The 27,710-nt window shown below is 49.4% G+C and overlaps 2 protein-coding genes and 1 long non-coding RNA gene across 5 annotated transcripts; 1 reads left to right on the top strand and 2 right to left on the bottom strand.

The window, feature by feature from the left end:
- Nucleotides 1-1,325: 1,325 nt before the first annotated feature.
- On the bottom strand, nt 1,326-7,912 carry LOC119951782 (gastrula zinc finger protein XlCGF26.1-like). 3 transcript variants are annotated; one of them, XM_038775129.1, is made up of 2 exons: nt 7,121-7,912; nt 1,326-4,038 (listed from the first exon to the last, which is right to left on the bottom strand). In XM_038775129.1, the coding sequence occupies exon 2, from the start codon at nt 3,681-3,683 to the stop codon at nt 1,989-1,991; it is 1,695 nt and encodes a 564-aa protein (XP_038631057.1). In that variant the 5' UTR covers nt 3,684-4,038; nt 7,121-7,912; the 3' UTR covers nt 1,326-1,988. The 3 variants fall into 3 exon arrangements, with proteins under 3 accessions (XP_038631057.1, XP_038631058.1, XP_038631059.1); XM_038775130.1 differs by lacking the exon at nt 7,121-7,912 and adding an exon at nt 6,641-6,698; XM_038775131.1 differs by lacking the exon at nt 7,121-7,912 and adding an exon at nt 5,702-5,765.
- Nucleotides 7,913-11,857: 3,945 nt separating this feature from the next.
- Nucleotides 11,858-14,632, top strand: LOC119951811 (zinc finger protein 112-like; the record flags this gene model as incomplete). Its single annotated transcript, XM_038775174.1, has 2 exons — nt 11,858-12,132; nt 13,325-14,632. A coding segment is annotated over exon 2 (939 nt), but the record flags the coding sequence as incomplete, so codon positions are not given.
- An 11,108-nt stretch (nt 14,633-25,740) lies between these two features.
- LOC119951874 lies at nt 25,741-26,514 on the bottom strand. Its single transcript, XR_005457697.1, has 2 exons — nt 25,945-26,514; nt 25,741-25,857 (listed from the first exon to the last, which is right to left on the bottom strand). It is a non-coding gene; the product is annotated as an uncharacterized LOC119951874 (long non-coding RNA).
- Between the last annotated feature and the right edge of the window lie 1,196 nt (nt 26,515-27,710).

Genomic DNA, 27,710 nt, shown 5'->3' with positions numbered 1-27,710 from the left:
TCTCCGTATTCTCCCACTTGCTGCTCCTCTCCCTCTTCGCCCAACGAAGCACACATTCACGGTCGACCAAGTGTTGAAAGCGGACCAGCACCGCCCTGGGCGGCTCGTTCGGCCTGGACTTCCGCAGCAGCACCCGATGGGCACCCTCCAGCTCCAGGGGTCCCCGGAACGACCCCGCACCCATCAGCGAGTTTAGTATCAGGACCACGTAGGCCCCCAAATCCGAACCTTCCAGCCCCTCCGGGAGGCCCAAAATCCGCAGATTCATCCAGCGGGAGCGGTTCTCTATCTCCTCCATCCTTGCCAACCATTTTTTTTGAAGCACCTCGTGCGACTCCACCTTCACCGCCAGGCCCATGAGTTCGTCCTCGTTCTCCGAAGCCTTCTGCTGCAGCTCCCGAATCTCCGCAGCCTGAGCCGTCTGAGTCGCCCCGAGCCTGTCCAGCGATGCCCTCAACGGCTCCAGGATCTCAGCCTTTAGTTCCAGGAAGGAGCGCAGCAGCAGCTCCTGCTGCTCCCTCACCCACTGCTGCCATGCTGCCGGTTCCCCACCCGCCGCCATCTTGTCCTTTCTGCCTCGCACCTTCTTCTGCTGCAAAGTTGATTTTCTGGTCGCTCCACTCTAGTCCAGCCCATCCACCGGCCGCTGAGCACAGTGGCTGCGTTCCCACCCGGGGAAAAGCCGAATCAGTGCCGTTGCGGGCCCTTAAAAGAGCCCGAAAGTCCAAAAATAGCGGGAGCTACCGAACGTGCGGCTTAGCTCCGCATCGCTGCAACCGGAGGTCTAATCTGAATTTTTCCAACATGACTTAGTATTCATTTTGGGCACGGCCTCAGCCCACAGATCTGATTACATTGTGTCCTTCGTGATGTTCAAAATGCTTTGAATATCAAGAGGGGTGTGAATTTTGGTTCCTGTCATTTCTATAGTTTTATTATCGAATTGTGTCCCCAGCACATAATTTTGACTTTGATTTGGGTCTAGTTTGTGTTCTTGTAGACAGGTTATCTCCAGTTTTTTTAATTGACCTGATGTCAGCAGAGCTTCACATCGATATATTTGTCTCCCGAGTCATTCTTTTCTATCTGCTGATTTTACTTCAATGAAGATGTGAATCATTGCTTTTAGCGTAATGCTAAAAATCTACTTGGTTATAACTTGAAAGGTTTACATTTATCACCTAACTCAACTGAAACCCTCATCCATGCTTTTCCAGATGCTTACTAAGATGGTTAATTTCAATGAAGGTGTGAGCCATTGTTTTTAGCTACATACAAAAATCCTGTTTGTTTGCTAAGCCTGCTTGGGAGAAGGAATCTGCATTTTATAATCATGCTCTTTGCAGCTGCTGTTAACCATTCATGGGATCTTTCCCTGTATCCTCTCATGTTTCTCTCAGACCAGATATTGCCAGACTTCCATGTTTCAAATGACACATCTTTCCTAATTTTCAATTACAAGATGAAACACGGAATCTCCTCACACAATCAGAGCAGGTGAATCAAGTGTGAATTCGCTGGTGTCTCCACAGTGTGGATGATGTTTGAAAAGTCTTTGTGCAGTGAGAGCAATTGAACAGTTTCTCCTCAGTGTGAATGCACTGGTGGGACATCATTACCTGAGAGCTTTTAAACCCACACCCACTGTCAGAGCATTTAAAGTGTCTCTCATTGGTGTGAGTGACATTGTGGCTCAGCAAGTGATGATCGAGTAAATCTTTTCCCAGTTGGAGAGGTGAATGGGCTCTCCCCGGTGTGACCTCGCTCGTGTTTCATCAGGTTGGATGAGGTTCTAAAGCTCTTTGTGCAGTGAGAGCAGCTGAACGGTCTCTCCTCAGAGTGAATGCGCTGGTGGGACATCAGTAGCTGGGAGCTTTTGAAACCCCTCCTGCAGTCAGAGCATTTAAAGGGCCTGCTCGCGGTGTGAGTGACATTGTGTTTCCGCAGGCTGGATAATTCAGTGAATCCCATATCACACACAGTGCAGATCAATGGTTCTCCCCGGTGTAAACTCGCTGGTGTGTCTGCAGGTGGTGTAGCTGAGTGAATCTCTTATCACACACAGTGCAGCTGAATGGCCTCTCCCCAGTGTGAACTCGTTCGTGTCTCCGCAGGTTGCCAATGTCAGTGAATCCCTTTTCACACTGAGAGCAGGTGAAAGGCCTCTCTCCAGTGTGAACTTGCTGGTGTCTCTGCAGTTTGGATAACCAAGTGAATCCCTTCCCACAGTCAGAGCAGGTGAACGGCCTCTCCCCAGTGTGAACTTGCTGGTGTCCCTGCAGGCTGGATAACTGAGTGAATCCCTTCCCACAGTCAGAGCAGATGAACGGCCTCTCCCCAGTGTGAACTCGTTCGTGTCTCCGCAGGTTGCCAATGTCAGTGAATCCCTTTTCACACTGAGAGCAGGTGAAAGGCCTCTCCCCAGTGTGAACTCGTTCGTGTTTCCGCAGGTTGCCAATCTCACTGAATCCCTTTTCACACTGAGAGCAGGTGAAAGGCCTCTCTCCAGTGTGAACTCTCTGGTGGCTCTGCAGTTTGGATAACCGAGTGAATCCCTTCCCACAGTCAGAGCAGGTGAACGGCCTCTCCCCAGTGTGAACTTGCTGGTGTCCCTGCAGGCTGGATAACTGAGTGAATCCCTTCCCACAGTCAGAGCAGGTGAAAGGCCTCTCCCCAGTGTGAACTCGTTCGTGTCTCCGCAGGCTGCCAATCTCACTGAATCCCTTTTCACACTGAGAGCAGGTGAATGGCCATTCTCCGGTGTGAACTCTCTGGTGGCTCTGCAGTTTGGATAACCGAGTGAATCCCTTCCCACAGTCAGAGCAGGTGAACGGCCTCTCCCCAGTGTGAACTTGCTGGTGTCCCTGCAGGCTGGATAACCGAGTGAATCCCTTCCCACAGTCAGAGCAGGTGAAAGGCCTCTCCCCAGTGTGAACTCGTTCGTGTCTCCGCAGGCTGCCAATCTCACTGAATCCCTTTTCACACTGAGAGCAGGTGAATTGCCTCTCTCCAGTGTGAACTCTCTGGTGGCTCTGCAGTTTGGATAACCGAGTGAATCCCTTCCCACAGTCAGAGCAGGTGAACGGCCTCTCCCCAGTGTGAACTTGCTGGTGTCTCTGCAGGCTGGATAACTGAGTGAATCCCTTCCCACAGTCAGAGCAGATGAACGGCCTCTCCCCAGTGTGAACTCGTTCGTGTCTCCGCAAGTTGCCAATGTCAGTGAATCCCTTTTCACACTGAGAGCAGGTGAAAGGCCTCTCCCCAGTGTGAACTCTCTGGTGGCTCTGCAGTTTGGATAACCGAGTGAATCCCTTCCCACAGTCAGAGCAGGTGAACGGCCTCTCCCCAGTGTGAACTTGCTGGTGTCCCTGCAGGCTGGATAACTGAGTGAATCCCTTCCCACAGTCAGAGCAGATGAATGGCCTCTCTCCGGTGTGAAGTCGCTGGTGACCCTGCAGGCTGGATAACTGAGTGAATCCTTTCCCACAGTCAGAGCAGGTGAAAGGCCTCTCCCCAGTGTGAACTCGTTCGTGTTTCCGCAGGCTGCCTATGTCAGTGAATCCCTTTTCACACTGAGAGCAGGTAAAAGGCCTCTCTCCAGTGTGACGGCGTTGATGCGTTTCCAGCAGGCATGGGAATGTGAATCCCTTCCCACAATCCTCACATTTCCATGGTTTCTCCATGGTCCGGGTGATTTTGTGTATCACCGCGTTGAACAGTCAGTTGAAGCCTCGTCCACACACAGAACACCTATACAGTCTCTCCCTGCTCTGAATGGTGTAGTATTTTTTCAGGCTGTGTCACTGGTTATAGCTCTTTCCACAGTCAGTGCTGTGTAACAGTCTCACACGGGTGTGTGTGTCTCAGTGCTATTCCAGACACACTGATGTTTAAAATCTCTTGAAGCAGACAGAATAGACAAACTTTTCTCCTTCTAGATTCAAAGGCCGATGATCCCAAGAATTGAATGACTCAGTCAGTTCTTGACGTGATATTTAGTTTGAGATATAGGCCTCGAACTCCTCTCGTTCGAACTTCCTGCAAACAGATTTTACAATAGTAATCATTGTCAGTACAGGATAGAAACACAGAACAGACAATTCTAGTTTCTATCGAACATTCTTTCCTCTCTCTCTTTCCCTAAAATGCTCTAAATCTCAATCCCACAGACTCTCCCTCCATTCTCACTCTGCTGTATCTAATATTCACCGTCCCAATTCTCCTGAAGGTGCTGATTCAGGCTGATTGACAGATCCCTGCTCACTGCTTCCTGTCCTGGACACAGAGACCTGAAAATCTTCATGCAGGCTGACAGACAGATATATGTCGAGATTACTGGATGAAAAATGTGTGTAATATACAGACTGTATTCACTTACTTTCCCTCCCAATTTTCCTGAAGGTGCTGATCAACAAATCTAAACTCACTAAAACCTGTACAAGAGGAGAGAATCTCCATATAAGGACATTTACTGATTAGAGATGGGGAAATCTGTGGAAGAATTTTATTTAGTCATGGAGTGGACATGACAGGGAACTCACTGCCCACAAGGGTTGTGGAAGTCCAGATAATCAATAATTTAAAATAAAATAGGATGGTCACTTGAAGAAAATAAACTTGCAGGGGAACAGGGATATCGAGGGGGAATGGGACTGACTGGATTACTGTGCAGAGAGTCAGCATAGACATAGACATAGAAGACATAGAACAGTACAGCACAGAACAGGCCCTTCGGCCCTCGATGTTGTGCCGAGCAATGATCACCCTACTTAAACCCACGTAACCCGTATACCCGTAACCCAACAATCCCCCCATTAACCTTACACTACGGGCAATTTAGTATGGCCAATCCACCTAACCCGCACATCTTTGGACTGTGGGAGGAAACCGGAGCACCCGGAGGAAACCCACGCACACACGGGGAGGACGTGCAGACTCCACACAGACAGTGACCCAGCCGGGATTCGAACCTGGGACCCTGGAGCTGTGAAGCATTGATGCTAACCACCATGCTACCGTGAGGCCCCAATTGACTTGAGATACCAAATGGATTCTGTCAGTGCTGCAATGACTGTATGACTGGAAATATATAATGTGGGTACAGTACTATATAACAAAACTAGAACTAATAATACATGTATTTTATTACAGAACCATCAATAATATATATAATACATACCATATAACATTAGACATATCTCTGTCCGATTTTAAATTTTTAAAAATTAATTTACGGGATGTGGACAATGCTGGTTAGGCCAGCATTTATTGCCCATCCCCAGTTACCCTTCCAAAGTAGTGGTGAGTTGCCTTCTTAAAACGCTGCAATCCTTGAGGTGTAGGTACATCCCCTGTGCTTTTTTAAAATTTGTTTTTATAAATGTAAAGGACCCAATTCATTTTTTCCAATTAAGGGGCAATTTAGCATGGCCAATCCACCTACCCTGCACATCTTTGGGTTTGAGAGCGAAACCCACGCAAACACAGGGAGAATGTGCAAGCTCCACACGGACAGTGACCCAGAGCCGGGATTGAGCCTGGGACCTCGGCGCCGTGAGGCAGCAGCGCTAACCACTGCTCCACCATGCTGCCCTACATCCCCTGTGCTGTTAGGGAGGGAATTCCAGGAGGTTGCCCCAGGGACAGTGAAGGAACGGCAATATATTTCCAAGTCAGGGTGGTGTGTAACTTGGAAGCGAACCTCCAAGTGGTGAGGTTCCCAGGTATCTGCTGCTCTTGTCCTTCTAGATGGTAGTGGTTGTGGGTATGGAAGGTGCTGTCTGAGGAACATTTATGAGTTACTGCAGTGTATCTTGGAGATGGTATACACGGCTGCTACTGTTTGTCGGTGGTGGAAGGTTTGAATGTTTGTGGAAGGGGGTGCAATCAATCAGGCTGCTTTGACCTGGATACAGCCAAGCTTCTTGCGTGTTGTTGGAGCTGCACTCATCCAGCAAAGTGGAGCGTATTCCATTACACTCCTGACTTGTGCTTGTAGATGTCTGGTGGACAGGCTTTGGGGCATCAGGTGGTGTGTTACTTGCCGTAGGATTCCTAGCCCTTGATCTGTCCTGGTAGCTACAGTATTAATATGGCCAGTCCTGTTCAGTTTCTGATCAATGGTAACCCCCACGAAGTTGATTGTGCGGGTTTCAGCGATGGGAATGCCACTGAATGTCAAGGGGTGGTGGTTAGATCCTCTCTTGTCGGAGATGGTCATTGCCTGGCACTTGTGTAGCACGAATGTAACTTGCCACTTATCAGCCCAAGTCTGGATATTGTCCAGGTCTTACTGAATTTGGACATGGACTGCTTCATTATCTGAGAAGTTGAGAATGGTGCTGAACATGTTTGCAGATGTCTGCAAACATCACTTCTCACCTGATGATGGAAGGGAGATCATTGATGAAGCAGCTGAAGATGGTTGGTCCTAGGATACTGCCCTGAGGATCTCCTGCAGTGATGTCCTGCAGCTGAGATAATTGACCTCCAATCACCACAACCATCTTCCTTTGTGCCAGGTATGACTCCAACCAGCGTAGAGTTATCCCCTAATTCCCACTGACTCCAGTTTAGCTGGGGTTCCTTAATTCCATACTCTGTCAAATGCTGCCTTGATGTCAAGGGGAGTCACTCTTACCTCCCTTCTGGCATTCAGCTCTTTCGTCCAAGGTTGTAATGAGGTCAGGAGCTGAGTGACTCTGGTGAAATCCAAACTGAGCATCCGGGAGCAGGCTATTGCAGAATAAGTGCCACTTAATTGGACCTTTGATGACTCCTTCCATCACTATGCTGATGATAGAGAGTATTTCGACAGGGAAGTAATTGGCTGGGTTGGATTTGGCTTGTTTACTGACCCCTTAAATGTCAGCCATCTCCTGGAGAAACCAGCCCTTTAATTGTGAACATTAGGAAAGAGACCATTTTAGCCAGACAAATAAATGTGTCAAGCTGAGGGAGCAAAGGATGTCAATGTCTTTAAGAGAGTGAGATCTGGGCCAGCCTTTACTGCTCCCTCCCTGGATTCACTTCCTTTCCCTTCAGTTGCTGCAAGTCATCAATTGAAGGTGAGAATCAGAAAAGAAATGTAAAAAGGGAGAAAAGAAAGTGTTTAACTCACAGATGTTGGAGACAGGAGGACGGGTTTAGTCTGTGTGCAGCTCAAGCTGATTCAGGGTTGGAGGAACAACAGCTTTACTCGGCACAAACCTCCATCTCCAGCTTCCGCATTGAGACAATGGGGGAGCTCTGATTGGCGGAGGGAAGATTCCTTCCGGTTCTCCTACTTCCAATTGGTCACAACTCAGCAGTGTCACCGGAGGTGAGCTCCTTCTGCACATGCGCAGAGTCCCCTCTCCCTGAGACATGCGCAGTCCCGGGTCGAGGGAGGGAATCCTCGATAGCCGGAACTGTCAGCCGGTTGCCAGGAAACCTTGTCTCGTGGATGCGTCGGGGAGGGGGAAAAATTTACGGGGACGGGGCTCCGTATTCGCGCGCGGGGCGGGTGCGCTCAAATGCAGTGACGTCACTGTGGAAGGGATTGATTACTATTGGTTGATTTAGAGGACTAGCTGCTTTGTGATGTCACAATGTGGAGGTTGGACAATGAGTTTCAGACTAAAACTTCCTCCTCTGGGCAACATCTGGGAGCAAATCAATGTCTCCCCCTTTCAGAAGGTCATAAGATATAGGAGCAGAATTCGACCATTTGACCCATCGACTCTACTCTGACATTCAATCATGGCTGATCTCATCCTGGCCTCAACTACACTGTCCTGAGAGTTCTCCATAACCCTTCAACCCGATTAAAAATCTGTCTAATTCCTCCCTAAATTTACTCACTGTCCCAGCTTCACCAAACTCTGGGGTAGTTAATTCCACAGATTCACAGCCCTTTGAAGAAGCAGCTCCTCCTCAACTCTGTTCTGAATTGGGCAGCACTGTGACCCAGTGGTTAGCACTGCTGTCTACAGCGCTGAGGACCTGGGTTCGATCCCAGTCCCGTGTCACTGTGTGGAATTTGCACTTTCTCCCCGTGTGTGTAGGTTTCCACCCCACAACCCAAAGATGTGTAGAGTAGGTGGATTAGTCACACTAAATTGCCCCTTAATTGGCAAAAAAATAATTGGATACACTAAATTTATTTTAAAATTAAAACTGTTTTAAATTTGTTACCGCTTATCGTAAGACTGTTGCCTCTCATTCTGGAATGCCCCACAAGATGCACCAGCCTCTCCAAGTCTACTTATACTTTCCGTTTCTTTTCTCATTCTGAGGGGACTTTGGTGACTTGCAGCAACTGAAGAGAAAGGAAGTGAATCCAGTCTGTATGTTCCACACATTTTGAGTTCAGTAATATAGACATATTTCTGTCTGGCAGTCTGCATGGAGATTTGCAGGCCTCTCCAACACGGCTGAGGCGAGGGGGGGAATTCGGGCGCGATAGCGGCAACCGTCCAGGACTGGCACACCGATGCAAAGTGGCCTTTCTTGCCACAAGCTTTGCAGGTCGAGGTGCGGGCTGGGCAGCGCTGGCGGGGATGCTTCTGCTGACCACAGAAGTAGCAGCGGGGACCCCCAGGGTGCGTGGTGCGGCGAGCAGCGCAGGTGTACTGTGCGGGGGCAGCTGCTGGGGGTGGGGCGGTTGCGGGGTCCACGAGGGGTAGGACGGGTGGGCCAAGGGAGCCAGTTGCGGGGTCCACGAGGGGTAGGAGGGGTGGGCCGAGTGGCTAGCGGGGTAGGATCGCGCACCAAGGGAGGCAGCCGTCATTGATAGCGCCAGAGTCTTTGTAGCCGCGAGATCGAGAGCGGCCCCTTCCAGCAGACGTTGCCGGATGGGGTCCGATGCAAGACCCGTAACAAAGGCATCCCGCATGAGTAGGTCGGAATGTTCTGTGGCTGTGAGGGCCTGGCAGTCGCAGTCTCGTATTAGAGGTATAAGGGCCCTCCAAAAGTCCTCAATTGACTCACACGGCTGTTGGACGCGAGTAGAGAGTAGATGTCTCTTGAGCAGTTCCATGGCCCGGGCGTAGTCAGGCGCATCTCGAATTAGCGGAAACACGCTGGAGCTGAGTCTTGACTAAAGAAGCTGTCATTTCTGAGCCTCTGAAGTTGGAGGGTCCACTGAAGAGATGTCGGCCTTGAAAACTGCAAGCCAGTGAACAAAGTCTCTCCTGGCGTGTGGCGACTGCGGATCCAGCTGCAGGCGGTCAGGTTTAATCCTGATGTCTATGGTGTAAGGAAAATCTCACTGTAATAAATTGTGGCTCTAACAATTGTACTCAAAGACTCGAGTGAAGTACAAAAGAGGCGTTATTACAGTGAGATGTCATTCCTCCGGCGGCAGCTGTAGAATGGCATCTCAGTGAAGCTTACGAATATTTATACAACTCCCTATGGGCGGAGCTAGCCGGCAGGGGCTTACCGGAGAAACCTGTAATACAGGTACAGCCATACATCCCCCTACTGCAAACACACATATATACAGTGGTTGGATCACCACATGCTGCCCGGCTCAACGCTTTTTCATCAACAATGATTCAGCCTCTGCAGGAAATTGAGAAAAGAGGCAGCATTGCTCTTTGGCCACACAAGATAGTACTGGTTAGATTCAATGTCTTTATCCAGAAGGTGTGGAACTTCCTGCCACAGGGACTGGTTGAGGAAAACAGCATGAATGCACTTAGCAAGTTGCAGACACAAGAGAGAAAGGAATAGAAAGACCTGCTGACAGAGGGAAGCGATAGGCTCATGGGGAATATATACACTGACACTGGGTACAATGACCTGTTTTTGTGCTGTCTATTGAGTTTCATTCTACTTTGATTCTTTTTACAGGGTATTTTCCAAGATGTGTTTTGTGAGAGATGAAGTCACTATAGCCAATAAGTGTGAGCTGTTTTCAAGTTGTTTCCTTTACGTCCTGTACTTTGCCACTAACTTGCCGACAAAACAGCCTGGCCAGCTATAACTGTACTGTGTATAAATGTATGTTATTATAACTACTCCTTCAGATGCTTCAGTTTGCTGAAGCATTCACCTGCATGCTTGTAATAAAGAATCCCAAACTTTCGCCAACTCTGGACTCCAAGTGACATTTGTCCCACAACAACCTGGTGTTAGGAACAAGATCCACTGACGGCTCTGATTAAAGGAAAGTCCCCGTGGACAGTGTATTATTTGTTTTATACCACCTGTGTTTAATTCAGTCTGACTGACCACTGGGACCTCCAAAGAACCTCAGCGATCCATTTCTGGTCTGTTTCTTTGATCTCTATTCGATGCAATTTCAATAACTGGACCATTTCACACAGGGAATTGTCAGTTTTATACCAAGGATATGTTTGAGGCGATGCTGAAGTCCCCGTGACTGTGAGGGTTTTGTTGCTGCCGACAAATGAGGAGATAAAGCCGTACGGGAGGCTAAACAGAAAGAGTTTGGCAGTAGAAGAGAGTTAGGCGTGAGTTTTAGGTCCCTGATGGGGCTCAGCCAGCATCATCACATCAATGGATCTGCACAGAAAAGGCCCAACCGGATGGAACTTACAAGTCCAAGGCGAAGTTAGTGGCTGAGGGATTTGAAAAACCCTTAGGAGACAAGAGGTCAGAGTGGACCCACCCACAGTGGGAAAGGTCAATTTGACATTTCTTTGGTCCTTTTCACAACATTTTCTTGGGAATGTAAGTCAAGAAACATAAAAGCTGCAGTTGTGCTGGGGAATCACTTCCCGAGGGCAGGGTTTCTGCAACGTCCTAAAAATGAGCCAGATGTAGATGGAAGTCTTTGGAAGTTAAATAAGTGTGTCTATGTTTTGAACAATGTTTCCGAGTGTATGGTGCTTCTCAGTTCGATCCGTTTTGTACAAGTCGGGTTGTCTCCACCTGAAGGCAGAAGCTGCCGTGTTTTATTGGTACCATGGCAGGAAACTCTCAGGCATCTTTATGATGCATGCATGTTGATGGCTGCCTATGTGGTGGTGCGAGTGAGTTCCAAAACAATGTTACTGACAGCAACAGAACAACATTTAAGGTTGGAGCCAGGCTTCTGGGACCTTTAAATAGATTGGATTGGAAATCAGGCAGTGTGGGATCTGATTGACTTGGGAAACCAGTCCTTTAACTGTGAACATGAAGAAAGAGACCATCCTTTTAGTCAGACAAATAAATGTGTCAAGCTGAGGGAGCAAAGGATGTCAATGTCTTTGAGAGAGACCTGGGCCAAGATTTCCAGAGTCTGCACCCTCCCTGGATTCACTTCCTTTCCCTTCAGTTGCTGCAAGTAACCAATTGAAGGTCAAAATGAGAAAAGAAATGGAAAGGGGGAGAAAAGAAAGTGTTTTACTCCCAGATAGAACATAGAACAGTACAGCACAGAACAGGCCCTTCGTCCCTCAATGTTGTGCCGAACAATGATCACCCTACTTTAAACCCACGTAACCCGTATACCCGTAACCCAACAATCCCCCCATTAACCTTACACTACGGGCAATTTAGCATGGCCAATCCACCTAACCCGCACATCTTTGGACTGTGGGAGGAAACCGGAGCACCCGGAGGAAACCCACGCACACACAGGGAGGACATGCAGACTCCACACAGACAGTGACCCAGCCGGGAATCGAACCTGGGACCCTGGAGCTGTGAAGCATTGATGCTAACCACCATGCTACCGTGAGGCCGTGATGGTGGAGACAGGAGGGACTTTGTCTGTGTGAAGCTCAATCTTCAGTCACACAAAACTTGCCGTCTGATTGGCTGGACTCCCAGAGTTCTTCCGGTCCCCCAAATGTTTCCATTGGTCAATACGTCAGCTGGCAGGTCCGGGGGCGGGCTCTCTCCTGCACATGCGCAGCTTCCCTTCTCCCTTGGACATGAGCAGTACCGGGTCGCTGGCGGGCGGGAGATCACTGAGCGGCTTCTCGCTCTGGCCGGAGCTGTCAGCCGGTTGCCTGGAAACCTTGTCTGGAGGTGGTGTCGGGTGAGGAGGAACAATGAGCGGCGCCGAACCTGCGCACTGGAACCAGGAGACGTCACCTCTGAGAAGCTGATTTCTATTGGTTGATTCAGGCAGGGGTCCATTGTGACGACATAAAACGGAAGTTGGACTAAAACGTCCTCCTGTCTCCAACATCTGTGAGTAAAACACTCCCCCCCCCCCCCCCCCCCGTTTCCATTTCTTTTCTCGTTCTGACCTTCAATTGGTCACTTGCAGCAACTGAAGGGAAAGGAAGTGAATCCAGGTCTCTCTCTTAAAGACATTGACATCCTTTGCTCCCTCAGCTTGACACATTTATTTGTCTGGCTAAAAGGGTGGTCTCTTTCCTAATGGTCACAATTTAAGGCCTAGTTTTCCCAAGAGATGGCCGACATTTAAGGGAACAGTAAGTTAATATAGGACAGAGATATGTCTTATGTCCTTACATGATATAGATTAGATATATTGTTTGTAGTTCTGTACTAAATTACATTTAATATTATTTCTAGTTTTGTAACATAGTACTGTAATTAGATTTATTGTCACATGTTCCGAGGTATCGTGAAAAGTATTGTTCTCCGTACAGTGCAGCCAGCTCATTCCATACATGAAAAACATAGATCATAAGATAAATACACAATTTAAATACATAGACATTGGGTGAAGCATTCGGAGTGTAGTGCTGCATAGTGGTTAAGATTCATGGAGAGTTCAGTTCATAGAGTCATTCAGGTGTCTGGTAACAGTAGGGAAGAAGCTGTTTTTGAATCTATAAGTTCGTGTTCTCAGACTTTTGTATCTTTTGCCCAATGGAAGAGGTTGGAAGAGAGAATGACCAGGGTGGGATTGTTAGGTGTGACGTCGCTCGTGTTTGATCAGGTTGGATGAGTTTCTAAAGCTCTTTGTGCAGTGAGAGCAGCTGAACGGTCTCTCCTCAGAGTGAATGCGCTGGTGGGACATCAGTAACTGGGAACTTTTGAAACCCTTCCTGCAGTCAGAGCATTTAAAGGGCCCGTTCTTGGTGTGAGTGACATTGTGGTTCAGCAGGCTGGATAATTGAGCAAATCCCTTATCACACACGGAGCAGATGAATGGCCTCTCCCCGGTGTGAACGCTCTATAGGGGCTGGTTTAGCTCACTGGGCTAAATCGCTGGCTTTTAAAGCAGGCCAGCAGCACGGTTCGATTCCCGTACCAGCCTCCCCGGACAGGCGCCGGAATGTGGCGACTAGGGACTTTTCACAGTAACTTCATTGAAGCCTACTCGTGACAATAAACGATTTTCATTTTTTCATTATGTTCTTAATTAACTTCTATGATTCTGTACTGACAGTGATGATTCCTTTTCCAGGATAATAGAAGAGGAGGAATTACAGACAGAAATCTCAAAAATCACGTCTGAGATCTGTCAGATTCACTGGATTCGTTGGGGCCTGAATATTATTGGCCTTTGAATCTAGAAGGAGAAATGTTTGTCCGATCTGTTAGCTTCAAAAAATTTTAAACATCAGTGTGACTGGAAAAGCACCGAGACACACACACACCCGAGTGAGAGTGTTCCAGAGCACTGACTGTGGAAAGAGCTTGAACCAGTTACACAGTCTGAGAAAAACATTGCACCATTCACAGTGGGGAGAGACCGTACATGCGTTCTCTGTGTGTGAATAAGACTTCAACAGTGTGATTGTCCGACCTGGGCAGACACGAGGAGACCCAAAGCATGGAGAAACCGTGGAAATGTGGGGACTGCGGGAAGGGATACAGAGCCCCTTCTCTGTTGGAGATTCATCAACGCATTCACACTGGGGAGAGTCCATTCACCTGCTCTGTGTGTGGGAAGGGATTCAGTCGTGCATGCACCCTGCAGAGACATCAGCGAGTTCACACTGGGGAGAAGCCATTCACCTGCTCTCAGTGTGGGAAGGGATTCAGACATTCATCAACCCTGCAGAGACATCAGCGAGTTCACACTGGGGAGAAGCCATTCACCTGCTTTCAGTGTGGGAAGAGATTCATTCAGTCATACACTCTGCGAACACATGAGAGAATTCACACTGGCGAGAGGCCATTCAACTGCTCTCAGTGTGGGAAGGGATTCTCTCAGTTATCGCACCTGCAATCACACCAGCGAGTTAACAGTGGGGAGAGGCATTTAACCTGCCGTCAGTGTGGGAAGGAATTCACTCAGTTATCCCACCTGCAGTTACACCAGAAAATTTGCCCTCGGAAGAAGCCATTCATCTGCTCTCAGTGTGGGAAGGGATTCACTCGGTTATCCCACCTTCAGAGTCACCAGCGAGTTCACACTGGGGAGAGGCCGTTCACCTGCTCTCAGTGTGGGGAAGGATTCAGTGATTCATCCACCCTACGGAAACATCAGAGAGTCCACACTGGAGAGAGACCATTCTCCTGCTTTCAGTGTGGGAAGGCATTCAGTGATTCATTTAACCGGAAGAAACATCAGCGACTTCACACTGGGGAGAGGCCATTCACCTGCTCTCAGTGTGCGAAGGGATTCACTGTGTTATCCAAACTGAAGTCACACCAGCGAGTTCACACCAGGGAGAAGCCATTCACCTGCTCTGTGTGTGGGAAGGGATTCAGACAGTCATCCAACCTGCTGAGACATCAGCGAGTTCACACTGGGGAGAGGCCATTCACCTGCTCTGTGTGGGACAGGATTTTATGATTCATGGCGCCTGCTGAGACACCAACAATTTCACAAGTGATTACAGGGGTTGGATTCTGCTGTTATTGTTTCTGTTCTCAAATCCATTCGGGATTATATTTCATTGATTCTATCAGTTGGCCAATGGGGATGGTCGGATGGTTTCTTTTTGCTGGACGGCTGGTCTCACAATTTGCCTCCAGTAGGCTGATGCTCTTTGAGCTTCGTTGCAATTACTTGGTTTCAAATTTCACAAGGATCAAAGCATGAAAGGGTGTTTGGAAGTTAGAACTCGTTTCTTTCCCATTTCTGTTTGGAGTACCCCAATGCATGCCACGTTGCCATGAAGATGGGCTCTGGTGGTTACATGGTTTTAAAAAATATCTGGGTGTTTCTGACAGAAGGAAACTGTTGAGGTATGAGGAGCAAGTTGTCTGTGTGGATTGGTAAATTAGAATAAAAGGTATGATGATAGACAGGCAATCACTAGCTGTTTAGGAATTGTTATGTATTTATATAAAATAAAGATTATTTTGAGCAACAATAATCCAACAGGAAAGATGATGCAACTGTGGCTACAAGAAAAGCTAAAGATTCCATTAGATCAAAGGAAGAGCCTCATAAAGTGGCCAAACTATTAGCCTGAGGATTGGGAACATTTTTTAGAATTCAGCAAAGAAGGACCAAGAGACTGATAAAGAGAAAATAGAATATGAGAGCAAATGGGCAACATTAAAAACTGACTGGAAAAGCTTCTATAGGAATGTGGAAAGGAAATGATTAGCAAAGACCAATGTGGGTCCATTCCAGGCAGAGACAGGAGAGTTTATAATGGGGAATAAGGAAATGGCAGAGAAACTAAACAATGTGTGTCTGTCTTCACGGAGGAAGATACAGAAATTGTCCCACAAACACGAGGGAACCAAGGGACGAGTGACCACTAGAAACTGACCGAGATTAGTATCAGTGAAAAAGTAGTCCTGGAGAAATTAATGTTGTTGAAAGTTAATAAACTGGGGCTTGTTTAGCACAGTGGGCTAAACAGCTGGCTTGAAATGCAATAGCAGCAGCGCAGGCTCTATTCCCGTACCAGCCTCCCCGAGCAGCCGCCCGAATGTGGCGACGTGGGACTTCTCACAGTAACTTCAGTGAAGCCGACTTGTGACAATAAGCGATTATTATTATTATATTTCCAAAAGCTGATGCTCTACATCCCAGAGTGTTGAAAGAGGTGGTTGTAGAGACAGTGGATACATTGGCGATCATCTTTCAAAATTCTATAGATTAGAACATAGAACAGTACAGCACAGAACAGGCCCTTCGGCCCTCGATGTTGTGCCGAGCAATGATCACCCCACTTAAACCCACGTAACCCGTATACCCGTAACCCAACAATCCCCCTACGGGCAATTTAGCATGGCCAATCCACCTAACCCGCACATCTTTGGACTGTGGGAGGAAACCGGAGCACCCGGAGGATACCCACGCACACACGGGGAGGACGTGCAGACTCCACACAGACAGTGACCCAGCCGGGAATCGAACCTGGGACCCTGGAGCTGTGAAGCATTGATGCTAACCACCATGCTACCGTGAGGCCTAATGATTCTGGAATGATTCCTGCAGATTGGAAGGTGGTAAATGTAACCCCACTATTTAAGGAGGGAGAGAGAAAATGGGGAACCACAGACCCATTAGCCTGACATCAGTCGGAGGGAAAATGCTACAATCTATTATAAAGCATTTGATAACATAGAAATTAGGAGCAGGAGTAGGCCACTCGGCCCCTCGAGCCTGCTCCACCATTCAATAAGTTGACGGCTCATCTGATTGTAACCTCAACTCCACACAGGCCCCTTAGAAAATAAATCTTGGGAGCTAGTTGTAGGAAACAAGGAATTAGCAGAGGATCTAAAGAGATATTTTACATCAGTCTTTACTGTGGAAGATATTTGAATATCCCACTAATACAAAAGAATACAAGGCAGGAATTAAATCTCACCACTAGAGAAGCAGTCTTGGACAAACTAATGGGGCTAAAGGCAGATAAATCCCCTGGACCTGATTGCTTGCATCCTAGATCCTAAAAGAAATAACTACAGAGAAAGTGGACGCGTTAATTGTAATGTTCCAAAAATCCTTGGATTCTGGTGAAGTTACTGGAGGTATGGGAAACTGCCAATGTCGCGCCGCTAGTCAAAAAGGAAGTGAGGGGAAAAAGCTGGAAACTATAGACCAATCATAATAACATTTATTATTGTAAAAATGTTGAACTCAATTAGTAATGAAGCAATACCAACACTTTTGGAAAATCATAATAAAATCAAGCAGAGTCAGCATGGCTTCATACAAAGGAAATAATGTCTGACTAATTTAGCAGAATTCTTCGAGGATGTCGCAACTAAAGTGGATAGAGGAGAACCAGTAGATGTGTTGTATTTGGATTTCTAGACAGTGTTCAACAAGGTACCTCATAACATATCAGGTCACAAGATAAGGGCAGCACGGTAGCATTGTGGGTAGCACAATTGCTTCACAGCTCCAGGATCCCAGGTTCGATTCCCGGCTTGGGTCACTGTCTGTGCGGAGTTTGCAAGTTCTCCCCGTGTGTGCGTGGGTTTCCTCCGGGTGCTCCGGTTTCCACCAAAGATGTGCGGGTTAGGTGGATTGGCCATGCTAAATTGTCCTTGGTGTCCAAAATTGCCCTTAGTGTTGGGAGGGGTTACTGGGTAATGGGGATAGGGTGGAGGTGTGGGCTTGGGTAGGGTGCTCTTTCTAAGAGCCGGTGCAGACTCGATGGGCCGAATGGCCTCTTTCTGCACTGTAAATTCTATGATTCTATAAGAACCCATGAAGTTGGAGGTAGTATATTGACATGGATAGAGAATTGGCTAATGAGCAGGAAACAGTGAGTGGGGATAAGGGTTCTTTTTCAGGTTGGTGACCTGTAACCAGTGAGGTTCCACAGGGATCAGTGCTGGGATCACAACTGTGTACAATTTATATTAATGACGGACTTCCGGTGGCGGCGATGTCCGAGTGAGCCGCACATTCGGTGGGCTCTCACTCCGGCGGGACTGAACAGCTGTTTCCCCGCGATAGCGGGACCACGGAGGCGGCAGAAAGGCTGCCGGGAACAGAAGAGGAGAGCGGGCTGCAGAAAATGAAAGTGTGGGAGGCCAGCAGGTGAGGAAGAAAGAGAGAGAGACGGAGGCAAGGAGGAAGCTGACCTGAAGGGTAAGATGGCGGACCCACGGACCTCCCTTCCTCCAGGACAAAGGGGAAAAAAAGTTTGGAGTTGCTGAGGAGGGACAGCTTGGACCCACTTCAGATGCCCAGGAGGGGGTAAAAATTTAAGGTGCTGGGCAAAGGAAAGCGGCAGCGAAGGCGCTGAGGAGCGGGCTGCGGTACATGGAACAGCGGGATTCCAGAAGGCAGAAGAAGAAGGAGAAAAAGGGACAGAGACAAGGACCTGAAGAAAATTACCTGGGACCTAAGATGGCGGACACACGGACCCCGGACTCAGCAATCCAGTTGGCGCTGGATAACATGCTCCAGGTAATGAAGTCCAGTTTTGAAGCGCTGAAGCGGGACAGCTTGGACCCAATCCAGAAAGCGGTGGATCAGCTGAACCAGAGGATGGACGCCCAGGATGTTAAAGTTAAGGAGCTGGGAGAGGCGGTGGAGGAGCAGGCGGATGCGCAAACGGTTGCAGCGGTAGAAGTGGACGGCCTGAAAGAGCGGCAGAGAAGACTGCTGGACAGAGTGGAGGAGCTGGAGAATAGAATCCGCAGGAACAATCTGAGGATGGTCGGCCTCCCGGAGGGGGCGGAGGGAGCTGATGCTGCAGCGTTTGTAGCAGACCTGCTGAAGCAGCTGATGGGAGCCGAAGCCTTTCCACGACCGTTGGAGCTGGAGGGGGCACACAGAGTGCAGGCAAGGCAGGGGCGGCCGGGTGGACCCCCCGCCCGATGGTGATTAGGTTCCACAGGTTCGTGGACAAGGAGCGGGTGCTGCAGTGGGCAAAGAGCGCCAGGAGCAGCACGTGGAACAACAGTGTTCTCCGCATTTATCAGGATCTAAGCCAGGAGGTGGCTCGGCGGCGAGCAGCCTTTAAGAATGTCAAGGAGGTGCTGTTCAAGAAGCACGTGAAGTTTGGTCTGCTGTTCCCAGCCCGGCTATGGGTCACGCACCAGGGTCAACACCACTACTTCTCCGAGCCCGAAGAAGCGATGGATTTTGTGAGGGACCTGGGGCTGGTCCCGAAAGGAGGCCCCAAGGACGCGAGTTAGGGCCCGAGGATTTTTGTGGGAAGGAACGCCGAATGTGCCTGGACCGCTGCTCAACGGTTTGCTGGGCCAAAGGGGCCAAGCGGAACATTTGAGACTCTTTCCTTTGTTCATGGACATTTATGTGCTTTTTCTCTTTTTTCTGTGGTTTTTTTCCCTTTTTATGTTTTTTTTTTCCTGTTTGGGCTTTTTGTGCAGCTCGCGGAAGACACTGGAGCCGGCTTGCCCCAGTGGGGGGGGGGGAGGAGGACGGGGGAACAAGGGGAATGGGACAGGAAGGCGCCGGAGTGTTGAGTCACCGGGCTAGCAGATTGGCTAGTCAAGGAAGTCAGATGGGGGGGGAAGTAACAGCCAGTAGATGGCGGGGGTGGGGGTATCGGGGGATGGGGTTAGGGGAGGGGGGGGTTGTTCTGCTGACGGGAGAGGGACTTGAAATAGGCACTGGAAAGGAGGTCGAGGGTGGAGGCAGCCAAAGGGCGGGCCAGGAATGGCGCGACGCACGGGTCAGGGGCCGGCCCGAGAAAGGCTATGGCTGACCGGCGGGGTGGGGGGGGTGGGATGTGCCCCCCGACAAGGCTGATCACCTGGAACGTCAAGGGACTGAATGGGCCGGTTAAGAGGGCGCGGGTGTTCGCGCACTTGCGGGCCCTGAGGGCGGACGTAATTATGTTGCAGGAGACACATCTGAAAGTGTCAGACCAGACCAGGCTAAGGAAGGGCTGGATTAGCCAGGTCTTCCACTCGGACTTGGACTCGAAGTCCAGAGGGGTGGCAATCATGATCAACAAGCGCGTGCAATTTGAGGCAGAGGGCATATCTGCAGACAGGGGGGGCAGATACCTGATGGTACGGGGCAGACTGGAGGGGAGAAGGGTGGTGCTGGTGAATATATATGCCCCGAACTGGGATGACGTGGACTTTATTAAAAGAGTGCTGGGGAAGATCCCGGACTTGGATTCTCGCAGGCTAATAATGGGAGGGGACTTTAACATGGTCCTTGACCCGACTTTGGATCGGTCGTGTCCCAGAACGGGTAGACTCTCAGCAATGGCAAGGGAGCTGAAAGGGTTTATGGGGCAAATGGGGGCAGTGGACCCCTGGAGAGAGGGACAGCCAACAGGAAGGGGCTACTCATTTTACTCGCACGTCCATAAAGTATATTCCAGGATAGATTTCTTTGTAATAAGCAGGGACTGTATGGGGGAGGTAAAGAACACGGAATACTCAGCAATTACCATTTCAGACCATGCCCCGCATTGGGTGGACCTGCAGTTCGGGGGAGCGAGTTATCAACGCCCGCAATGGAGGCTAGATGTGGGACTGCTGTCGGAGGAGGGGATCTGCGAGAGGCTTCGGAAATGTATAAAAAATTACCTGCAGGTGAATGACACTGGGGAGGTCTCAGCGGCGACCGTGTGGGAGGCGCTAAAGGCAGTAGTGCGGGGGGAGCTGATTTCAATTGGGGCCCACAAAGCCAAGGCAGACCGGGCAGAGATGGATAGATTGGTCAGGGAAATGGGCCGGATAGATGAAGAGCACGCGGAGTCCCCGGGGGAGGTTTTACTCAGGGAAAGGCGGAGGCTACAGGCGGAACTGGGGGCACTATCCACGAGCAGGGCCGTGGAACAGCTTAGGAAGGCGAGGGGAGTGGTGTACGAGTATGGGGAAAAGGCTAGCAGACTGTTAGCGCAGCAACTCAGGAGGAGGGAGGCGGCCAGGGAAATAGGTAGAGTGAGGGACGAGGGGGGGGGGCGCAAAGTGGAGGATCCGGCAGAATTGAATAGGGTATTCCGGGACTTCTATCGTAAGCTGTATACTTCGGAGCCGCCGGAAGAACCGGAGGGGATGAAAAGGTTTCTGGACGGGTTAACATTCCCAACAGTTGGCGGGGGGGGGGGGGGGGGGGGGGGGCGAGTGGAAGAGCTGGGCGCCCCGATTAGAGTAGAGGAGGTATTGGGGGGCCTAAAGGCCATGCAGTCGGGGAAGTCCCCGGGGCCGGATGGATACCCAGTAGAGTTTATAGGAAGTTCTCGGAGCTGGTGGGCCCGGTCTTGGCGAGGGTTTTCAATGAGGCAAGGGACAGAGGGACCCTGCCGCCGACAATGTCACAAGCCACCATATCTCTGATATTGAAGCGGGGTAAAGACCCGGAGGTGTGCGGGTCCTACAGGCCAATCTCCCTGATTAATGTAGACGCCAAGCTCCTGGCAAAGGTACTGGCGGGGAGAATGGAGGACTGTGTACCGGAGGTGATTGGGGAGGATCAAACGGGGTTCGTGAAAGGTCGGCAGCTGGCGGCCAATCTGAGGAGATTGCTCAACGTGATAATGATGCCCCCGGCGGGTAGAGAGGTGGAGGTAGTGGTGGCAATGGACGCCGAGAAGGCCTTTGACCGGGTGGAGTGGGACTATCTATGGGAGGTGCTCGGACGGTTTGGGTTCGGGGAGGGATTGGTGGATTGGATCAAATTATAATATCAGGCCCCGAGGGCCAGCGTCAGGACCAACAGAGAAGTGTCGGAGTACTTTAGGTTGTACCGAGGGACCAGGCAGGGCTGCCCGCTCTCCCCGCTGCTGTTTGCGCTGGCCATAGAGCCGCTGGCGATGGCGCTGAGAGCCGCAGAGGGTTGGAAGGGGATGGTGAGGGGCGGGGTTGAACACAGGGTTTCTCTTTATGCAGACGACCTGCTCCTGTACGTGTCGGACCCAGTGGCCGGGATGGGAACTATACTGGGAATGCTGAGGGAGTTCGGCCAGTTCTCAGGATACAAATTAAATACGGTCAAGAGTGAAATGTTTGTGGTCCAGGCAAGGGGCCAGGAGAGCAGATTGAGAGGGCTACCGTTTAGGCTGGTTGAGGAAAATTTCCGGTATTTGGGAATCCAGGTGGCACGAGACTGGGGCAGGCTGCATAAGTTAAATTTGGCCAGGGTGGTGGAGCAAATGAAGGGAGAGTTTCGGAGATGGGATGCACTCCCGCTGTCGCTGGCAGGGAGGGTGCAGACTGTAAAGATGACAATCCTCCCTCGATTTTTGTTTATTTTTCAGTGCCTCCCGATCTTTATCCCACAGTCCTTCTTCAAAAGAGTTAACGGGCTGATCATGAGCTTTGTCTGGGCGGGAAAGTCTCCGCGGGTGAAGAAGGCGATGTTGGAGAGGAACCGCAGCGAGGGAGGGCTGGCTTTGCCGAGTCTGGTCAGTTATTACTGGGCGGCCAACATCGCTATGATAAGGAAGTGGATGGTGGGTACGGGGTCTATTTGGGAGCGGGTGGAGGCGGCTTCGTGCAGGGGCTCCAGTTTGGAAGCCCTGGTCACGGCTCCTCTACCGCTGCCGCCGGCCAAGTACACCACCAGCCCGGTAGTGGTGGCGACCCTGCGGATATGGGGCCAGTGGAGGAGGCATGTGGGGGAGATGGGGGCGTCTGTCTGGGCGCCAATCTGCGACAACCATCGGTTTGCCCCCGGCAGTATGGATGGGGGGTTCCGAGTATGGCGGCGAGCAGGGGCGGGAAGGGTGGGTGATATGTTCCTGGAAGGGAGCTTCGCGAGTTTGAGGAGCTTGGAGGAGAAATTTGGGGTGGTAAGGGGAAATGATTTTAGATACCTACAGTTGCGGGACTTTGTTCGTAGACAGGTCCCATCTTCCCGCGCCTCCCGCCAATGGGGATCCTAGACAGAATAGTCTCTGGGAGGGATGAAGGGGAGGGTAGAGTCTCGGGTATTTATAAGGTGCTCATGAGGGAGGAAGGGTCCCAGACAGAGGAACTGAAACTTAAATGGGAGAAGGAGATAGGTGGGGAAATGGAGGATGGGCTGTGGGCAGAGGCCCTGAGTAGGGTAAACTCGACCGCGACATGTGCTAGGCTCGGGCTGATCCAATTTAAGGTCGTTCACCGGGCCCATATGACGGTGGCTCGGATGAGCAAATTTTTCGGGATAGAGGACAAATGCGCTAGGTGCGCGGGAGGACCAGCGAACCATGTTCACATGTTCTGGGCATGCCCTGAGCTGAGGGGGTACTGGGAGGGATTTGCGGGGGTCATGTCCCAGGTGCTAAAAACAAGGGTGGTGATGAGCCCAGGGGTGGCAATTTTTGGGGTTTCGGAAGACCCGGGCGTCCAGGGGGAGAAAGAGGCCGATGTGCTGGCCTTTGCTTCCCTGATAGCCCGGCGACGAATATTATTGGCGTGGAGGGACTCAAAGCCCCCGAAGACTGAGTGGTGGCTTGCGGACATGTCGAGTTTCCTGGGGATGGAAAAAATCAAGTTCGCCTTGAGGGGTTCTGTGCAGGGGTTCACCCGGAGGTGGCAACCATTTATTGACTTCTTTGCGGGAGAGTGAGCGTCAGCAGGGGGGGGGGGGTTAGAGTAGAGTAGGAGGGAAAATATGGCGGGTAGTACCGGTGGGAGGGGAGCGGGCTTGTGCAATATGTTACGGTGGAAGTATTGAAAGTACGTGGATGTTTGCACATTTTTGCCTTTTTTGCTTCCTTTCTGATGATGTCTGTAACTGTTTATAAAGCCAAAAACTACCTCAATAAAATTGTTTATTAATAAAAAAAAAGTAATGATAACGTTTCACTTTTCTCAGCATAGACGTTTTAGATTAAATACCAATTGTTCACTTCTCTTGTAGCTGGTGTGAGGAGAAGATCACTGCTCACTGCAGACCTGTCAGCAGAGAAATCACACTGTGCTTCTGGATACATTCAATCTGCAAGTAGATGGATCTTTTAGACATGACCCTCGTGAAGGTCCTCCCAGTGATGCTAAGGAGTGAGATGTCCCTGTAGTTGTTGGAATCTCCTCTGTCACTGCTGATTTTATATATTGTGATGATTTTGCATCACACGTATAGAATGGTTCCTGACACCCATCAGAGATGTAGGAGGTCATGAAGGTGTGACAGCCGATGGGACTTTCCATTTATAAGCAGATCAGCTGGAATTCCATCCTTGCCGGGTACCTTTCTGCTTGCTCAGCAATCAATGGCCTTTTCCAGCTCAACTGGTGAGGGTTCCTTGTCCAACTCAACCATGGAAGCTGCAAGAGAGACAATCAGAGTCTGGGAGATGTCCAGCTCACAGTCGTGACCAACCCAGCAGGACATCTGTTTACTTCTGTTGGTAAGAACTTCACCAGCTGCCAAGTTCAGCTGCACAACTTTGGTGATGGTCGGACAAAGTGCCCTCTTGACCCCATCAGTCATAGATTTCCATTGTCACAGGCAGCTTGGAATTATTGGCAGAGGCTGGTCCAATGTTTATTTGCGCAGGATCTCCGTGATATTTACACAATTGTCTTGGCTACTTTCACGTGATGCAGTGTTCTAGCTGTTGGGTTTATGTTGCACATCAGGTCGACTTTGCTTTTTGCTTCAATGACAGATGTCATCTCGGCTGAGTGAGTCTGAAACCAGTCTTTGTTGTGGGTTCCACCTTTACCAAATGTTGCTGCTGCTGTGTCAGAAATGATTCAACTCAGCGACTTCCAAACTTCATCAGTATCAATGTTGATGTTAAGGTATTTATGTGTGTTTTTACAGTACCTGTATATAATATTTCACTGTTTGTTTCGCTTCCATCACAATTTAATATCATAATGGACATAACACTGAAGAAGTCAGTAAGAATTGTCAGCAAGGATTAATCAGCACTTTCTAATTGGAGATGTTAATCAGTGGAACCTTTTAGACACTGATTTGCATCAAAGATCAAGTTAGGATTGAAGTACAAGTTCATAATTTTACTGTAAATGTGTTCCTGTTGAGAGTTCTTGAATTAAGGAGAAATATCACAGATGGGGCTTTTAAAAAGGGACATTGCAGCCCCAAAATCAGTGACATTTTCAGAATATTAAACTGCAGCCAGTTATAGGGATTGTTCACATCAGCAGAATCAAACCAGATATTGTCAGACTATCAATCCTGGATGTGATTAGCAGCAGCAAAACAGCAGATTCCAATCCCTGCAGTCATTTGTGAACTCGCTGGTGTCTCAGCAGGTGTTGTGACTGAGTGAATCCGTCTCCACACAAGGAGCAGGTGAACCGTCTCCCCCTGGTGTGATCCCACTGATGTGTCAGCAATTGGGATGCCCAAGGAAATCCCATCCCACACACGGAGCAGGTGAACGGCTTCTCCCCAGTGTGAGTGCGTTGGTGCTCACTGAGGTCAGTTGATTGACTAAAACTCTCTCCACAGGTGATGCATCTGAATGGTTCCTCGTTTGTGTGCATTTGGTGGTGTGTCTGGAGGGTGGATACCTGAGTGAATCCCTTCCCACACACAAAGCAAATAAATGGTTTCTGACTCGTGTGAATTCGCTGGTGTTCAGTGAGGATGGATAAAGACTTGAATTTCTCTTCACAGGTTGGACAGCTCAATGGTTTCTTCTCAGCGTGAACTCGCTGGTGTAAGTGAAGGGCAGATGACTGAGTGAATCTCCTCTCACACACAGAACAGTTGAACGGCCTTTCCCCAGTGTGAACATGTCGATGGATTTCCAGCCGGGGTGAAGAATTGAATCCTTTACCACAGTCCTCACATTTCCACGGTTTCTCCATGGTGCCAGTTTCCTCATATCTCTCCAGTTTGGACAGTCCGTTGAAGCTTTGTCCACACACACAGAACACCTGTATGGTTTCTCCCTGTTGCGAATCGTTTGATTATTTTACAGGCTGTTTCACTGGTTAAAGCTCTTTGTACAGTCAATGTACTGGAACACTTTCACTACAGTGTGTGTCCTGATGCTTTTCCAGTCACAATGATGTTTGAAATGGTGTCATACAGGCAGAACACGCAAACATTTCTCCTTCCAAATTCAATGACTAATGATATTTTGGCCGTGGCGACTCAGTGATTCTGTCAGATCATGCTGTGATGTTCAGTTTGAGCTTCCTGTTTGTAAATCCAACCATTCCAGTGCCCTGGTAAAGAAGTTTGCAAAACGTTATATAGAGATATCCTGAACATACAATTCTATTTTCTGTACAACATATTTTCTTCATTTGTACCTGTAAAACAGTAAATTCTACTCCCATACACTCTCTTGCTCCCTGTGCTGAATGTAAATCCCAGGATGACTAATAGTTCCATATTTTACAGAAATGTATTTGAGTCCACTGTCCCAGTCTGCATGCTGCGTGGACGCTGTCTGTCCTATAAATTGGATATTTGTCAATGCACAGAACCATGTTCCTTACTGCTTCTCTGATCCAACAGCTCTGGCAAACACCATCCTTAATTTTCACCATGAGTGTTGGTCAGCTCGCCAAACCCAGCAGCTTCACAATTATTTTCCTTCCAGTTTACCTCCTGCCTCCACTCTGGCTGGGTTCAGTTCTCAAGCCTCTCTGCAAAGTGAGAATAAAATCAATTAATCAATCATTTGCCTCCTGGTCACTGGGACCCTGATGCCCCGCCCACTTGGGCTGCACAAGAAGTAAACAAGCCCCGGGACCTGCAGGTTCCTGTTGGGGGTTTGGGGCCTCCAGCGGGTGTTTGTGAATCCTCCCCGCCCACCTCCCAGGGTTTCCTTCCTTCCCAGAGATTAGAATCCTCATTGATTTGAGTGCAAAGTGTCAGCTCTTAGTTACTGTCCCCCCCTCCTCTGGTGTGAACCATCCTCCAGTCTCTGAAGCAGGATGGTTAACCTGGGCCTGTTCCCGGCAGTTGCAAACCAGGGAGCTGACAATAATTCTGAAGGGTTTGCAGATCCTCCCACCCACCGCCTGCCGCTGACTCCGCTTCTCCGGGACAAAGGACTCCCTTCCCGAGGCCAACACTGGAACTGCGCATGCTCCAAGCTCCATCCCCGCGCCTGCGCACTGATGTCCAACTATAGCAGCCGTATTGCGCATGCTATTCATTAGGTTGATTGACGGCAGCTCCAGATCAATAGGAAGTGTGGGCGGACCTGGATGACTGAACGGGAGCGGCTGATCCTCCAACCAATCAGAGTGAATGAGGGGCGGGCCTGAGCCCGGAGCTTCCTCATTGGTTAAAACACTGCATCATTTTGAAAGCTAATTTGCAGCAAACTCCAGGAGAAAACCGCACATTTCTGTTTGTGGCTTTAAACAGATGAAGCCCTGTGGGTGTGGAGCAAATATTTGTTCCTTAAATGCGGAAATCTGTAACTATGTCCACACAATTCAGGGGCTGACTTCAAAATAGAGCTGGGCAGACAGGGAATGTCTACAGTAACAGAATATGCTGGACAATCTCAGCAGGTCGACAGCATCTGTGGAAAGAAAAGGGAACAAATGTTTCGTGTCTGGCTGACTCTTTGTCAAAGCCATCCATACTCAAAACGTTAGCTCCCTTTCCACAGATGCTGTCAAACCTGCTGAAATTGTGGAGTTTTTACTGCTTTTGTTTCAGATTCCAGCATCTGCAGTAATTTGCTTTTATCTGAATGTCTACAGTATCTTGGTTTTGGGTCAATGTGCATAATTTTTCCCCCACTTACCATTACCTGTTTAAAAGTGAAGACGGAGCTTTTAAAGAATGAGACACAGTAACTGTCACCCTGTTCAAAATGAAACTAAAGTCACTGTCTGTCTTTACCAAGGATATAGATGCTACCCAGGCCATGGAGGCAGACTAGGAAACTTTGTCGCTGGAGTGGCACTGTAGCACAGTGATTAGCACTGTTACTCCATAGCGCCAGGGTCCCGGGTTCGATTCCCGGCTTGGGTCACTGCTTGTGCAGAGTCTGCATGTTCTCCCTGTGTCTCCATGGGTTTCCTCCAGGTACTCCAGCTTCCTTCCACAAGTC

This window comes from Scyliorhinus canicula, chromosome 17 (genome assembly GCF_902713615.1).
Source record: "Scyliorhinus canicula chromosome 17, sScyCan1.1, whole genome shotgun sequence".
Lineage (NCBI taxonomy): Eukaryota > Metazoa > Chordata > Chondrichthyes > Carcharhiniformes > Scyliorhinidae > Scyliorhinus > Scyliorhinus canicula.
The sequence above is the reverse complement of the archived record's forward strand: the minus strand, read 5'-3'. Positions and strand labels throughout refer to the sequence as shown.